General features: G+C 44.9%; 1 protein-coding gene across 10 annotated transcripts in view; it reads right to left on the bottom strand.

The window, feature by feature from the left end:
- Nucleotides 1-9,497: 9,497 nt before the first annotated feature.
- Nucleotides 9,498-15,576, bottom strand: part of LOC121870654 (protein odd-skipped-related 2-like) — a 43,983-nt gene continuing 37,904 nt past the window's right edge. For 5 of the 10 annotated variants that reach the window (XM_042372533.1, XM_042372531.1, XM_042372532.1 and 2 more), the window contains 2 exons: nucleotides 12,099-12,308; nucleotides 9,498-9,941 (listed from right to left, as the gene is read on the bottom strand). In XM_042372533.1, coding sequence (XP_042228467.1) covers nucleotides 9,894-9,941; nucleotides 12,099-12,308 — 258 coding nt within the window. In that variant the 3' untranslated portion in view covers nucleotides 9,498-9,893. Of the gene's footprint in view, nucleotides 9,942-10,235; nucleotides 10,292-12,098; nucleotides 12,309-15,576 lie in introns of those variants that run through there. The other 5 variants (XM_042372534.1, XM_042372529.1, XR_006089744.1 and 2 more) reach the window with 4 other exon arrangements.

Here is a 15,576-nt window from a genome sequence, read left to right as displayed (position 1 = left end):
AGTCCCCTCCTCTCCCCTTCTCTACCCCTCTCCCCTTTCTCAGTCACCCCTCCTTCCCCCTCCCTAACCCCCTACCCCTCTCCCCCCTGCTTCCCTCACCTAATGTTTACACCAAAGACACTTGACATAATGTACTCGGGGCGCAACACTTTATGAATCGCTTCACCACTTAATACAATCCAGAAGAATGAAATAAGAGTCAGTTGGACCCGGAGCTCCTATAAGCATCCATCTTACATGTGGCAGAGATGAATCAGCTCTCGGGGTGGTTACTAAACTGTCAAGAACCGAAGAGATAAGAGAATAGGTCGAGTTGAGAAGGTGAAGAGTGACCCCATGCATTCCCTGTGTTCACTCGTCCCGATCCATGACAATAACCTTGACTTGGTCTTCGTTAAACTACCAAAACAAACAGATTTTTACTTCATATTCCTATAACAACCTTTTATAATCCTCTATAATTAATTCCTCTCTAGAAATAATTAAATTAGGATCACTCTAATGACTATAATTGAAGTTAATGGTTTGTTTACACGAATTTAAGCCTCTAGAGAGGGTTTCGGACGAAGTGTTTTGAGTGTGTGGGAGGCAATTTCGGGACAGTGTTGAGGTCTCCATAACACAGAGAGGCGAAGGATCACAAAGGATTCAACCACAGGACTCCTCATGGACGCATCCTACGTAATTCTCTGCCTTTCATCCTCAGCGCCACTGCTCTCGTCTGCCACACCTTCCTTCTATCTGCTCCTTGTCTGCCATTTTAGTCCTTCACCCTTCTCTTAAATCGTGCTTTATCCTGTCTGCCACTCCTACTCCTTACGTCTGCCATGATTCCATTCCTTCTGCATCTCCTGTCTGTCATTCTTATCCTGTCTGCCACTCTTACTATTTATGTCTGCCACTTCTACTCGTTATCTTGTCTGCCCTTATTAATCCCGTCTACCTCTCTTTCTCACTTCACCTGTCTGCCACTCTCACTCTTCCTGTCTGCCACCTTACTCTTGACTGTCTGCCACTCTCACTCCTCCTGTCTGCCACCTTACTCTTGACTGTCTGCCACTCTCACTCCTCCTGTCTGCCACCTTACTCTTTACTGTCTGCCACTAATAAAACTCCCAATATATAAACATTTTCCTTCCTAATTAAAAATAAATAAATACCAAAATAAAATTCTCTTGTTGGGATTTTCTTGATTTTAATTATTTTTTCTGATGTAAAATTAATTTGACATACATACATATATAAATACATAACATACATACATACATACATACATACATACATACATACATACATACATACATACATACATACATAAAATACATATATACATACATACATAAAATACATACATACATACATACATACATAACATACAGTACATACATACATACATAAACTACATACATACATACACCTGCGCCCTTCACCTTGCATGTCCATTCACATTTCTTAGTATCCACGTGTCCAGGGTAAGGGGGGTGTTGGGGCGGGGCGGGGCGGGGCGGGGCGGGGCGGGGTGGCCACATCTCCATTAACCCCTCTCACCCCTTCCATCTCGTTCTATCTCGTCATATCTCGTTCCTATCCCTTTCTATCCAGTTCCTATCCCGCCCCATCTCGTGGTAGCTCCTCCTTCTCTCCACCACGTGAAGACACCCGTCACTACACGAGGCTTCACGCTGCTTCACGCTCACCAAGAAGATCCCGCTGGTGATAATAAGACAGTCAAGCCTCACCAAGCGCTACACAGCCTTCCCTTGGTGACATGAGGGCCCAGGACCGTCACCATTCACCAAAACAAACTTCTATTGTCTTATTTCCAGTTGTCTTGGTGCTTCAAACTCTCGTGGTGAAGCTTCGAACTGACGACCCCAACTGTGGCAGCTCAACCGGTCACTGAGGCAATAGGATTTACATGTTCGTCAGTGCTGGCAGAGGAGGATTTATCTGTTCGTCAGTGCTGGCAGAAGAAGGCTGGATGGTGGATTATTGTCGGGGTAATGGTAAACGCCAGGTGATGTTAATTGCTTGTGGTGACGCTATCATGCAGAGGATGTTGAGGTGTGGGGGGAGGGAGGTGGGAGGTGGTGGGAGGGTGGGGGAGAGGGAGGTGGAGAGGGGAGGGAGGAAGGTGTGAGAGAGGGGGAGGTGAGAGGGAGGGGGGAGGTGAGAGAGAGGTGAGAGGAGGGAAGAGGGTGGGAGGTGAGGAGGGGAGGTGAGAGAGGGGTGAGAGGTGAGGGAGGTGAGAGGGAGGTAAGAGAGGGAGGAGATGAGGGAGGGTGAGAGGGGGGGGAGAGGAGGTGAGAGGGAAGGAGGAGATGACAGAGGGGAGGTGAGAGAGGGAGAGAGGGGGAGAGGAGAGGTGAGAGAGGAGGGAGAGAGGGGAGGTGGGGGGGCGAGAGAGGGGGTGAGAGGGAGGTGAGAGGGGAAGGGTGAGGAGGAGGAAGTGAGAGAGGAGGTGAGAGAGGGGGTGAGAGGGGAGGTGAGAGAGGGAGGTTGAGAGGTGAGAGGGGAGAGAGGGAGGGAGAGCTGTGAGACATGAGCAATTAAGCTTCAAGGACGCAGGGAGTGGCAGCCTTCATGCTCCGACCCTTCCCGGGGAGGAGAGGAGAGGGAGAGGGAGAGGGAGAGAGGAAGAAGAGAGGGAGAAGAAGAGACGGAGAGGGAGGAAGAGGGACAAGAGTGAGGGAGAGAGGTGATTGAGAGAGTGGGAGAGAGAGAGAGAGTCCAACCCTTACTCTCTCTCTGTCTCTCTCTCTCTTTCCCACCTTTCACATGGAGACGGTGGAAGGGTTAGGCAGGAACACACCACACACCCTGGAACAGTATCTCCCCGTCTCGTGTTTTATGTTCCATTGAAGTGCCCGAGAAAACTACTGTGTTTGTTGAGTCACCACCCACGGCGCAGCCCATTACCACGTGTGGGTGAGAGAGAGAGAGAGAGAGAGAGAGAGAGAGAGAGAGAGAGAGAGCAACAACTGAGACACACCTTGGCCACAACTATAAGAAATACTTTGGCCACAGTCACTAACACCGTGGCTACAACTGAGAGAACACCCTGGCCACAGTCACTAACACCTTGGCCACAGTTACCTTACACCCTGGACATGGCCACACACACACACACACAATGGCCGCTTGGGTTACACTGGACCACCAAGACTCACGGTAGCAAAAAACAAACAAACACACACAGACAGATACTGAGAAACGTAATAGATACTCTGTCTATCTATCTATCTATCTATCTATCTATCTATCTATCTATCTATCTGTTTGTCCCCTCTCCTGCCGTCCCTCCTCCACCCCTTCCCACCTTCCCTCCCACCCTCCCTCACCAAGCACACTTCACCACTAACAATCACTTTAACAGGATCCTTTCACCAATGACAAGTTTATCGGCACACACAATATACTTGAGCCATTATACGGGATCCTTCGTGCCTTTAAACCTCCTAAGTTGCTTTTAGATAAATAAGAAGCAGCGGGAAGTGCTTTTACGGCCCATCAAAGATAATAGGAACAGGTGGGTTAATAGGAGGGAGGGAGAGGGAGGGAGGGGAGGAGGAGAGAGGAGGGAGGGAGGGAGGAGGGGAGGGAGGGAGAGAGGGGAACGTTTACATGATATGTAAACAAAGGCACGTGACTAAACGTTTGTGGTCTGCTGATGTGATGGAGGGAGTGAGGGAGTGAGGGAGGGAAGGAGGGAGGGAGGGAGGGAAGGAGGGAAGGAGGGAAGGAAGGAGGGAAGGAGGGAGGAATAACCGCCATTAATGGTTTATGATCTTAGTGTTCGCGCAATATGATTGTTTCCTTTACCTCACTCTTCACCTGTCTTTCCTCACTCCTCACCTCTCCTCACTCTTCACCCACCTCTCCTCACCTCACCCACCTGTACGTGGGTAAGCTCAGGTAAGTCTCAATGATCACTTCCTGGAGGTCAGGGGAGGAGGGGCGTGCCTGGTGACCCCTGGAGGTTGACCCTTACACACACACACACACACACACACACACACACACACACACACACACACACACACAACACACACACACACACACACACACACACACACACACATCTTCCACTCAAACAACCAACTCAAATCACATTAAAAACACCCCCCCCCCTCTTCCTCTTACAAAAAATACCATGTGAAATTACAGACACTTGGTCTCTACCGGTCACTATGGTCTCGTAGTGGTCTTAAATTGGTCCCTGTGGTCAAGGTGGTGGTCCGGTGGTCAGTCTTAGGGTCATGCCCCCAATTGGTCAGTTTTCTTAATGGACTGACTTGATGGGTGTGTGTGTGTGTGTGTGTGTGTGTGTGTGTGTGTTTATGGCGAGAGAGAGAGAGAGAGAGAGAGAGAGAGAGAGAGGTGACTAGTCATTGATTAAGGCAACAAATCAATAAAATTTTCTTCGATTTTACAGATGTGTCTTTGCATGTCTGTCTGTCTGTCTGTCTGTCTGTCTGTCTGTCTGTTTCCTCACCATCACCAAAGACAGACACTCCCAGCGCCGTACATTAACTTAGAGAAACACATAAGCGAGAATCTTAATCCCAGACACAAAAATGTTCCTGTCACCCACTAGTGTTATCCCTGACGAGCCGAGGACAGCCACACATTACACCATCCTACACTGCCTTAGGATGTCCCACGGGCACCCCACAGTGTCCCGAGAGATCCCACGGGCTCCCCATAGTGTCCAGATTATCCCAGCACCACTCCATAACACTCTTGCGGCCACGATAATAAATATTTTGGTCAGGGAGAGGAAGAGACTGGCGGGCAGGCTTGTGTTAACATGTGTGGGAACCATTTTCACCTCATACCCGTGTGGGGCCTCGGCTGTCTCCCGGAGTTTACTGCTTCACTAACTGACAACTTTGGCTGATAGATTACTAACTGACAGACGACTGACAGTTGTGTGTGTGTCTCTGTCTCGTGTCTGTCTGTCTTGTCTGTCAGTTGTACAGTAGTGACGAGTGTTGGATTCAATCACTGAACATCAATTTGGAGACAAAATTACTCCGATATTCTCACAAAAACTAACAAAAACTCACAAAAACCCACAAATACCCATACAATCTCACAAAAAAATCACAAAAAACTAACAAACTCACAAATACTCAGAAAAACTCACACATACTCAGAAAAACACACATATACTCACACAAATACTCAGAAATACTCAGACATACTCACAAAACCCCACAAATACTCACAAAAAATCACACAAAAACAAACAAAAACTCACAATAAACTCACAAAACTCACACAAAAACCAACAAATCCTCACAAAAACTCAGAAAAACCAACAAACTCACACAAAAACCTACAAATACTCACAAAAAGTCACAAATACTCACAAAAAATGTTCCATGTCTTATGTAAATACAGAGGAAATAAATTACTATTATTGAAGGAAAAATTGATGAGTCATGGCGGCTGGTGGACTGACTCACGAACATTTGTATTATTCATGACAACTTCTGACATCATGACCCGCCAGGTGACTCCCCCCCCCACTCTCACACAGGTAACCCAACCCCCCCAACCAGGTGACCCCCCACCCTCACACAGGTAACCCAACCCCCCTAGCCAGGTAACCCCCCACAGGTGACCCCCGCCAGGTGCTACAGCAATGGGTGATGTCATTACCAATCTGTATACTTCTTTGTATTACATATGCTATTTTTCTGTCCGTATGTATGTATGTATGTATGTATGTATGTATGTATGTATTGTTACGACCGTGTCGTATTTTTTCTTTTTTTATATATATAACATGCTCCCATGTTGTTCCATATTATTCCTGTAATGATGTGTTAAATTTACTATTATATATTCTAGTCACCTTACCCTGTGCTGTTAAGGTTTTAACTGTCATTATTTGTTCAAGTCCATCTTATTTATAGGACCCACCAACTGACTTGAGTTAGTTCAGTCCTCTTGTCATACAGTTCACATCCTTTGTGTGTCACTTGTTACTTAAACTTAATTTATTTGTGTTGTTCCTGTCGCCACCAATGTGGTATATCTATGTGAGTACCTATTTATGTCTCTGTTTGTGTCCATCAGTATTTGCTTAGTTGTATTCAAGTAATTCAGTGTTGTTTCACGTTAGTTAATTTCAGTGATAGTTTTTACATGTTTATGCAGTGTTAACGTAATCCAATGCTTTATTTTTATTCTTTCGATGTTTAGTATCATTTGTGTCTTAAAAGTTTCGATGGTGAATCAATTTGTTGTGACAGCCTACGAGGCTCTTTATTGTGTTAATATTTAATTAATTAAATTCTTAAAGGTTTACTTTATTTTTATTCTCTTTTAATTTACTTCACTTTTTGTTTGGTTACGTCTAGAACCTGGATATTTAAGTAAATTAAGAGACGGCGTAACAGTATGTATGTGTATTCAGCAATGGGGTTGTTACGTGGAAAGCGTAGTTTCATAACGAAGAGGAGAAACAGAGGGCCTCACAAACTTGTTGACTAAGTTGAGTTTCTTTAATTAATAACGTTTCGGAAAATCGTGTTCCACCATCAGAGCCAACTGTAGATAACAGACCTAAAGTTTAACAAAAATTTACAGGTAATATACAATAAAAACGGAACATTATTCTAAAATTTACCTTCGGCCAATTTCTTAAAAAGAGCATTATAAATTAAAACCAATAATAATGATGGGAGACCTACAGGTTCATACAAAACTGAAAAAATAAATATATACAGAGGATTATTACCTTGAGTTGAGCCTTAGTGAGTAAGACAACAGTTCACAGGAAGTTATAACACAAATGGATGACTTTACTTTATACTGACGCAAGGTTTCCATAATGAGGAGGTCCGTCTCACAGTTGCTCCTGCCAAGAACTGAGAAAACAGACTGCAAAACGGATGGTCATGTTGGTGGTAGTGGTTAAAAAAAGCTGAATGAGGTCGTTGTGTGATTAATTGAACTGTTCGAACTAAACGACCCAAGTGGTTATCAATTGTCTTTGTGTTTGACCTATATGAGTCCTGCCGCCCTGCAACTACCTCACGTAAATTGGTAAACATCTGAGGACTGTGGATGTGGTGTCTTTAGTTTTATTGAATTCTTTAACTGAACTTTGAGCTTTGAAGAGAAATTTGTGGATAGAATTCATAGATAAGTTACTTAAGTTTTTTTCTTAGGGTGAAACTGAGTGGACCTGTGTACGGGATGGTGAAACAGAGAGAATATAAGGAACGGTGTGGGTTTGAGGCTGTGTGAGTTCTGCCTATATGGATGTAAAACTGGTGGTAGCGAGCCCTGTTCACACGCAGAGGTCCAGGGTTCGATTCCCGACTAGTGAGGTATTTTTTGTTTGGAAGTCCGTCTGCTATATGGACTGATGAGATGTATGTATGTATGTATGTATGTTATGAGTACCTATTTGTACAAGATGTGTAATTTTTGTGTAATCTCATGTGTACCATGTACGTAGAATCTATGTTCACTGTATGTAAGTTAATTTTATGTACACATCTTGTACATTTTGTGATTTAATTTATGTGTGCACCTCATGTACACCCACAACACATTAACTAAACCTTGTATACACTTATTAGTACATTAGCTCTACTTAGTACACATCTGATGTACATATTTTCCATTGATGAGTAGAATTAGAGCTAAAACACACACAGGGAGTAGGGGTCACCTCATCAGTCAGGTACAGTGGTTAAGTGAGACGGTGGTTAAAACTGTGTGTGTGTGTGTGCGTGTGTGTGTGTGTGTGTGTGTGTGTGTGTGCGTGTGTGTGTGTGGACTCATTTGTCCTCATGTGACTTACAGTGAGTCAGTATTTAACTTCAAGTGACTCATCTGACTCAAGAAACCTTCCATTACCCCAACTGATTCTCTCTGACTCTAGCAGCTCCTTCGGGAAACCTGATGACTCATTATGGCTCAGTAACCTACCCACCGTCTCCAGATGACTCGCACTGACTCAGGCAGTTGACTTGGGATTCCAGGTGATTCAGGCAGACTCAGGTGACTCATAATGACCTCACGTGATTCATTCTGATTCAAATATCTCCTGAATGACCCAAATATGACTCATTGTGACTCAGATACTCACATCACAGGTAAGTTAGATCATAACAGGTAAGTTAATTAAGGAACTCAGGTGAATAAATCAGTGTATTTTCTTTATTGGAACTTGTTTATATAGAAATTTGTATACCTGTGTGTGTGTGTGTGTGCGTGTGCGTGTGTGTGTGTGTGCGTGTGTGTGTGTGTGTGTGTGTGCGTGTGTGTGTGTATGGTGTCACACTTTATATAACAAACAGATAAATTTAAGGACAGGAATGAAAATATGGTGAATAAGCCAAGCAATTTATTCAATATAAGATCAATATAAAGGAGTGTGAACAGAGGTACTGGCACACTAAAGAACTCCGCCTACACACACCTTGGCACTGTAAGAGTTCACGATAGCCCAGCCTACACACACGTACTTAACCATACTACTATATAGTCTACTTACACTATATAATTTTATAATATAAATCATTATAAAGCTTTACTGGGATTTTCCAATATAACAGAGGCAGACAAAGTGCTATAGGAGTTATAATGTATTTTTGTTAATGGTTTTTTGGGGGGGCGAAATGATTTTTTGTGACGTAAAGGGATTAATTTATTTATTAATGTTTGTTTATGGTGATTTATGGTGCCTTGTCTGCCCCTCATCTTAAACAATAAACACTATATACTTATAACATATAACGCAAGCTATTACAACCGCTGACGTCAGGAGGAGCAAGTATGACATCATTCCACAAGTGTTTTGACATCAGCCAATCATAACACTCGGATTTACACAACTACAGTTACTATTGGTTGATTGGCTGGTTGGGTATGTTGGAGATTGTTCTGAAAGTTGATGAAATTTCGACCTAATGGGTATTACACTTGTGGTGGGATGTCACTGTCTTGCTCCCTCATGCTTCCATCTTGGTAACCCTCCTGACCACATATTTCTCCATCACATAAATTTTATCTTAATTCATAATAAAAAAAAATAAAAATTTACAATCAAGGTAAAAAAAATCTTAATTAATTCTCTATCATAAAACTTTCAACTTAATTCTTAAAAAAAAAAAAACTAAAATTTACAATCAAATTAAAAGTCTCACAAAACTCAAATTTCAATAAAATAAATTAAAATCAAATAAAAAATTCTTGATTAAATCTCTATCACAAATTTCAACTTAAATCACAAAATAAAAAAAATATAAATTTTTATCACATTACACTGAAGTGATTTTCTCGTCTCATGACTAAAATAATAACAAGAGTGAGTGTTTTATTTGTTGTTTACACCACTCAGGCAATGTTGGGGGTCTATACACATCACATGGTTGGTTGGTTTACTCCAGGCGAGGGGTGGGGGGGGGAGGAAGAGGAAGAGAGGAGGGGGATGGAGGAGAACTGTGAGGGGGGGATGGGGGAGGGAGGGGGGGTAGATGGTGAATAAATGGAGGGAATGTGGAGGTAAGGGAGGAAGGCGTGATGCAAGCTTGGGGAAGACAATGGGGAGTAACTCAACGAGGCAGCGAAGCATCATCAGCAGCTTTAGAAGAATGGAAGAATGACAACAAAACCTCGTACTAACACCAGACACTTTCCATACACAATAAAAACGAAGAAAAAACACAAAAAAACAAGAAAAAACACAGAAACTAGTGCAGAAGGAGAGACAGCTGCTGGAGGAGGAGGAGGTGGCGGCAGTAGTAGGAAGTTCTTGTGATGGTGGGCTAGGACGAGGAGACTTTATCGATGACTGGAGATCTTGTAGGTGTTGGGAGGGGCGGGCGGGCGGGCGGGCGGTCAGAGAGCTTCAGTACACAGCCTCTTCACCACAGTTTATAAGTCAGCGTTGCATAGTTGTAATTTTTTAATTCCTGTCGAGATAAAGAAAAAAATAAATTAAGTCAAATTTCTCTGCCAAAGTTAATGATATAAATGTTAGCTCTTTGTTTTTGTCGCATCAGAACAGAATAATGATGATTTTATAAACAAACAAACATTTGAGAGCGTCGCAGCAAAAGCGTTGGCCATTTTGCTAAGTCACACCATAACAAGAACACAAAAGCAACATTAATAAGCCAGCCAGCCATTGCCCGTAAAGCGCTGTAATCGTAGTCATAATAACAAAAGCATTCAGAAGCCACTATAGAGAAAGGTATCGGTGTTTACCTGCATCTACATATTAGTGCTTCATGACATTCCATACACCTGCAAGAAGAAACTACTATAAGAAAATATGATGAATGCTACTCAGGAGGAGGTGCCGACAACAACTGTGACGTCATGCTACACAGGGATGACGTAGAGTTGGTCAACAAGACGCACACACACACACAACGTGACGCAACGTGACGTAACGTGACCACAACAGCTGATCGCTTAAGTTCTTAGTATTAACTTATATAATATCAATATAACATGACAACAATTATATAACATTAATAACTAATATAATAATTAATTCATATTATACACATGAAATAAAATATATAAACAAACAAACACATAAATGTCAAAAAAGTTATGAAACACAACAAAGAAACAAGTAAAAACAACAACAACAATAACACAAGAGAGGCGTAAGCCACAGTGTATGACGTCATCAACACTACGGGTTAGAGTAGCACCGACCCCACCTGAGTCTCATTGTTTCTGGTTGTTATTGTTAGATAATCAATTAGGTAATAATAAATTATTCGTTGTTATTTAAGATCATGAGGTTCTAAATATTAGTATATTTGTTTAAATAATGAAGAAAATTTGGTCTGAGACTCTTGTGGCAGTCCTCATTCCTGGTTGTAGTTGAGCTGCCAATTCATTAATATATTTTCTTCATTATTTAAACAAATATACTAATATTTAGAAACTTCTCATGATCTTAAATAACAACGAATAGTTTATTATTATAACAATTCTACCTTTGGATTGTTTAATATTTATCCTAACAGTAATACAGCCGGAAACAGACCCACTAATGACCTGTACTTCACCAGGTATTGCCAGGTAAGAGACTCAGGTGGGGTCGGTGGCTGACTGTACACTGTTGGCACTGGTCAAGGGTCATGTAGTGTATGTATGTATGTATGTATGTATGTATGTATGTATGTATGTATGTATGTATGTATGTATGTATGTACCAAATATTACAAATAACTCAAATAACTATTAATTTACTCATTAATTATCTCTTATGTTTTATTCTTCACGTTTATGTTTTTCTATAAATTTTTATTTTTTGTGAGTATTTTTATTGTTGATTCTTACGCTTCTCTCTGTTATTATTCTGACTTTATTTCCCCCCCCCTCTCTCTCTCTCTCTCTCTTCCCCATCTCTCTCTCTCTCTCTCTCACCTTCTAACACAACCATCTCTCTCTCCCCACACACACCCCATCAACACACACAACACATCCCCTACACACCCTCACCCACACGCACATCCCCACACCCCACCACCTCACACACCCCACACACACCCCACATCCCCACACACCCCACCACACATACCCCACACCCCAACACACACCCCACACCCACACAAACACACACCCCACACACCCCACACCCACACACACACACACCCCACACACCCACACATCCCCAACACACCCCACCCACTCACACACCCCACACACCCCACACCCACACAAACACACCTCACACACCCCACACCCACACAACACACACACCCCCACACACCCACACATCCCCAACACACACCCTCACCCACTCTCACACACCCCACACACCCCACACCCACACACACACATCACACACCCCACACCCACACACACACACACCACACACCCACACATCCCCAACACACCCCACACCACTCACACACACCCCACACACCCCACACCCACACAACACACACCTCACACACCCCACACCACACAACACACACCCCACACACCCACACATCCCCAACACACACCCCACACCCACTCTCACACACTCACACACCCCACAACACACCACACACCCCACAACACACACCACACACACCCCACAACACAAACTGAACTCTCACCTGCAGACTTGATCGAACTCGGAACACATCGTAGTGACACTTGGCGTGGTCCTCGTGTGAACGTTCGTGGATGAGCAGATTGTAACTCTTGCGGAAGACCCTCTGGCAGTAGCGGCACACGAAGGAGTTCTCTGTGCCTGACTTCCTGCCCTCACACAGCACCTGGGACTTGCCATTCTCCCAATCTCCTTCAGGCATCTTGATGGTGTGCTGAAGGTAATCAAACAGGTGTGGATTAGGTTAATGAGTGTTTTACGGGGATTATGGGATTTAATACGTTTTGTTGTGTTGTTACTGTTGTTGTTGTGTTGATTGTTGTTGTTTTATTATTATTATTATTAAATATTTTTACTGTGACGTTAGTATCATTAAAATTATAACTAAGATCTTCATTAAGACAAAAACGACTTCTAACAACCAACAACAACAACAACAACAACTACAACAATAATTCATCAACAAGAAAAAAACAACAGTAATACTAATAATAAAAAAAATAACAACAACAGCGATAATAACGACAACACCAACAACCTGGGTAATACAGCCTCCACAACTTCATTAATTAGAGAACATCACAACAGGTATGTCCACCTGGCCTAAATCCCCCCAAATATTTATCCCTCACACGAGAACCCTGACCCACCCCTGACCCACCCACGACCCACCGAGGGCATCACAACACTCTTGACTCCAACAGACTGTCGTAAGGAATCCCTAATGTATCATAGGACCCCAAACAACCATAATAGGAACCTTAAAGTATCGTAGGACCCAAGGAGAACAAAAGTCCTATGACAGTTCCCCACCAGGTAACTGAGGCGATGTGACGTCACCATTACCACCATGAGTGACGTAGGAGACGATGGAGGTATGTACATTCCATCCGTGTTATCTGGAGGTGATGAGCCGATGGTCATGAGTACTGCTATCTGTAGGCATCTGTCCACGGGGGAGGAGGAGGAGGAAGAGAAGGAGGTGGGGAGGAGGGCGAGGAAGAGGAAGAACCAAAAAGAAGAATAGGGGAGCACAAGACGCCCACCAGCCCTCCCACACGCCCACCAACCCACACGCCCACAAGACCTCCACCAAACCTCCCACACGCCCATAAAACCTTCACCATGTCCACAAACCCCCCCACGCCCACCAAACCCCACCACGCCCACAGCACCTCCAGGAGTCAAACTCGACCACCTCCCAGTCCTTAAATCTATTATAATCGAGGGCTGAGGAATCCTACGGCAGGATTCTTCTCCCGCTGTGTTCTGACGGCGGCACTGCTGGGGACCTGCTCTTGACGGCCCCGCCCCCAGAGCTCAGGTGAGAACACAAGTAAGGTGATCATTATCAGTGTGTGTATTAACCATTGTTTACAGTCAGGTTAATGTACACAAGAGAGAGAGAGAGAGAGAAGAGAGAGAGAGAGAGAGAGAGAGAGAGAGAGAGAGAGAGAGAGAGAGAGAGAGACACCCTCGCCGTCCTCTACACACAGCAGCTTAACCCAACCATTTAGCCTACCAGTCAATTGATACCAGGTAGCTATTATCAACTCCTCCCCACTCCTTCCTCCTCCTCCTCCTTCGTCCCCCTTTACTCCCTTTAACCCAACATCTCTCTTCTCCCAACAACACAACAAAGGGATTCTCTCTCTCTCTCTCTCTCTCTCTCTCAACACTAGACTATTAATCAAACACAAACCAGCGAACACAAATCCATCTTAGAGTGATGAAATATGAGCCAGCCTCCTGACGTCTGGTAACTACGCCCTCACCTAAACAAACCCCAGTTAAAATAATGCTCTTGGAATTTCAAATAAGGTGCAGAGGAGGAAGAGGAGGAGGAGGAGGAGGAGGGGGAGGGAGAGGAAGAGGAGGAGAGGAAGAGGAGGAGGAGAGGAGGAAAAGGAAGAGGAGAGGAAGAGAAGGAGGAGGTAAGAATGAGGAGGAAGGAGGAATAAGAAGGAAGGAGGAAGAAGAAGATTGAGGAGGAGGAGATAAAAGAAGGAGGAGGGAGGAGGAGGAGGAGGAGGAGGAGGAGGAGGAGGAGGAGTAGAGAGGACGTGTAGTAATAAGGTGACAGACTTCACTATTTTAGATTGGTGGGACTCCTGTGGGGCCACTACTGCTGCCTCTTCTCTCTCATTTCTCCCTACTCTCTCTCCTCTTCTCCTCTCATCCCTACTCCACTACAATTCTCTCTCCTCCTCTAAATGACGACCGCCACAGCTCAAGTGGCGTCCGTGATTGAAGAAAAACGCAGCTGTCAGTAACTCTTGACGCGGCGCCGATTGTGGCTACATGGGGAGGGAGAGAGAGGGGAGGAGGAGAGAGGAAGGGGGGGAGAGACAGAAGGGGAAGGGAGGAAGTGAAGGGAGATAGAGCGGCAGGCAGGTAATGGAGGGTGAGAAGGAAGGAAAGGAAGGAGTGAGGGAGAGAAGGAAGGGAAGGAAGGAGTGAGGGAGAGAAGGAGGAGGCTGTCAGCTCCGGTTACCGTGTGTGGTTTATCGCTAATTGGCACAATAGTTTATCTGAAGTGAATGTTAACTGGACGTTATAATCGGTTCCTGACGAGCTACCGGTGTGTGTGTGTGTGTTGGACCACCTGAAGATTAGACACCCTAATGTTAACCAAACCCACATAACGTCTCCAACGTAACCTACCTAAGCGATATAAGGAAGGCATGGTGGTGAGGCATGGTGAGGCATGTGTGGAGGCATGGTGGGAGGCATGTGGTGGAGGCGGTGGTGAGGCATGGTGTGTGAGGGCGGTGGTGAGGCATGGTGTGGTGGAGGCATGGTGGTGGAGGCATGGTGGTGAGGCATGGTGTGAGGCATGTGGTGGAGGCATGTGCAGAGATGGCCTAATAACAGAGGAGGAGAAAAGACCACCTTATACCAGGCCTACTGCCTCACCTGCCACCCACCTCACCTCCTGCCCACCTACTTCCTGCCCACTCACTGCCACCCACTGTCACCACCCACCTCACCTCCTGCCCACCTCACCTCCTGCCCACCTCACTCCCACTCCACTCACCTGCTCACTCCATCACCACACTCCACCACCACTACCTTCTCCCACTACCACCTCACTCTTTCCTACCCACCTCACACTCCAGCCACTTCTACCCACCTCAACACCCACATGCTGCCACTCACCACCTCTCATCTGCCGCCCACCTCACCATGGTGGTCCAGTGGCCATTGTTTATCAACTTACGCTAAACATACTTTAATTGAATCATGGGCAGGTGAGCACCTGAGTGGCTGAGGGTCTAGTGGTGGTGGTGGTGGTGGGTGGTGGTGGGAGGGGTAGTGAGTGGTGGTGAGGGGTGGTGGGAGGGTGGTGAGGGGTGTGGTGAGGGTGGTGAGGGGTGGTAGTAGGATGGTGGTGGTGGTGTGGGTGTGGTGTGGATGGTGGTGGTGGGTGAGGTGGTGGTAGTGATGGTGGTGGTGGTGGTGAGGGTGGTGAGGGTGATGGT

The sequence above is a fragment of the Homarus americanus genome, unplaced genomic scaffold (genome assembly GCF_018991925.1).
Source record: "Homarus americanus isolate GMGI-L3 unplaced genomic scaffold, GMGI_Hamer_2.0 scaffold56333, whole genome shotgun sequence".
NCBI classification, from domain to species: Eukaryota; Metazoa; Arthropoda; class Malacostraca; order Decapoda; family Nephropidae; genus Homarus; species Homarus americanus.
This window is presented reverse-complemented; position numbering and strand designations above follow the sequence as displayed.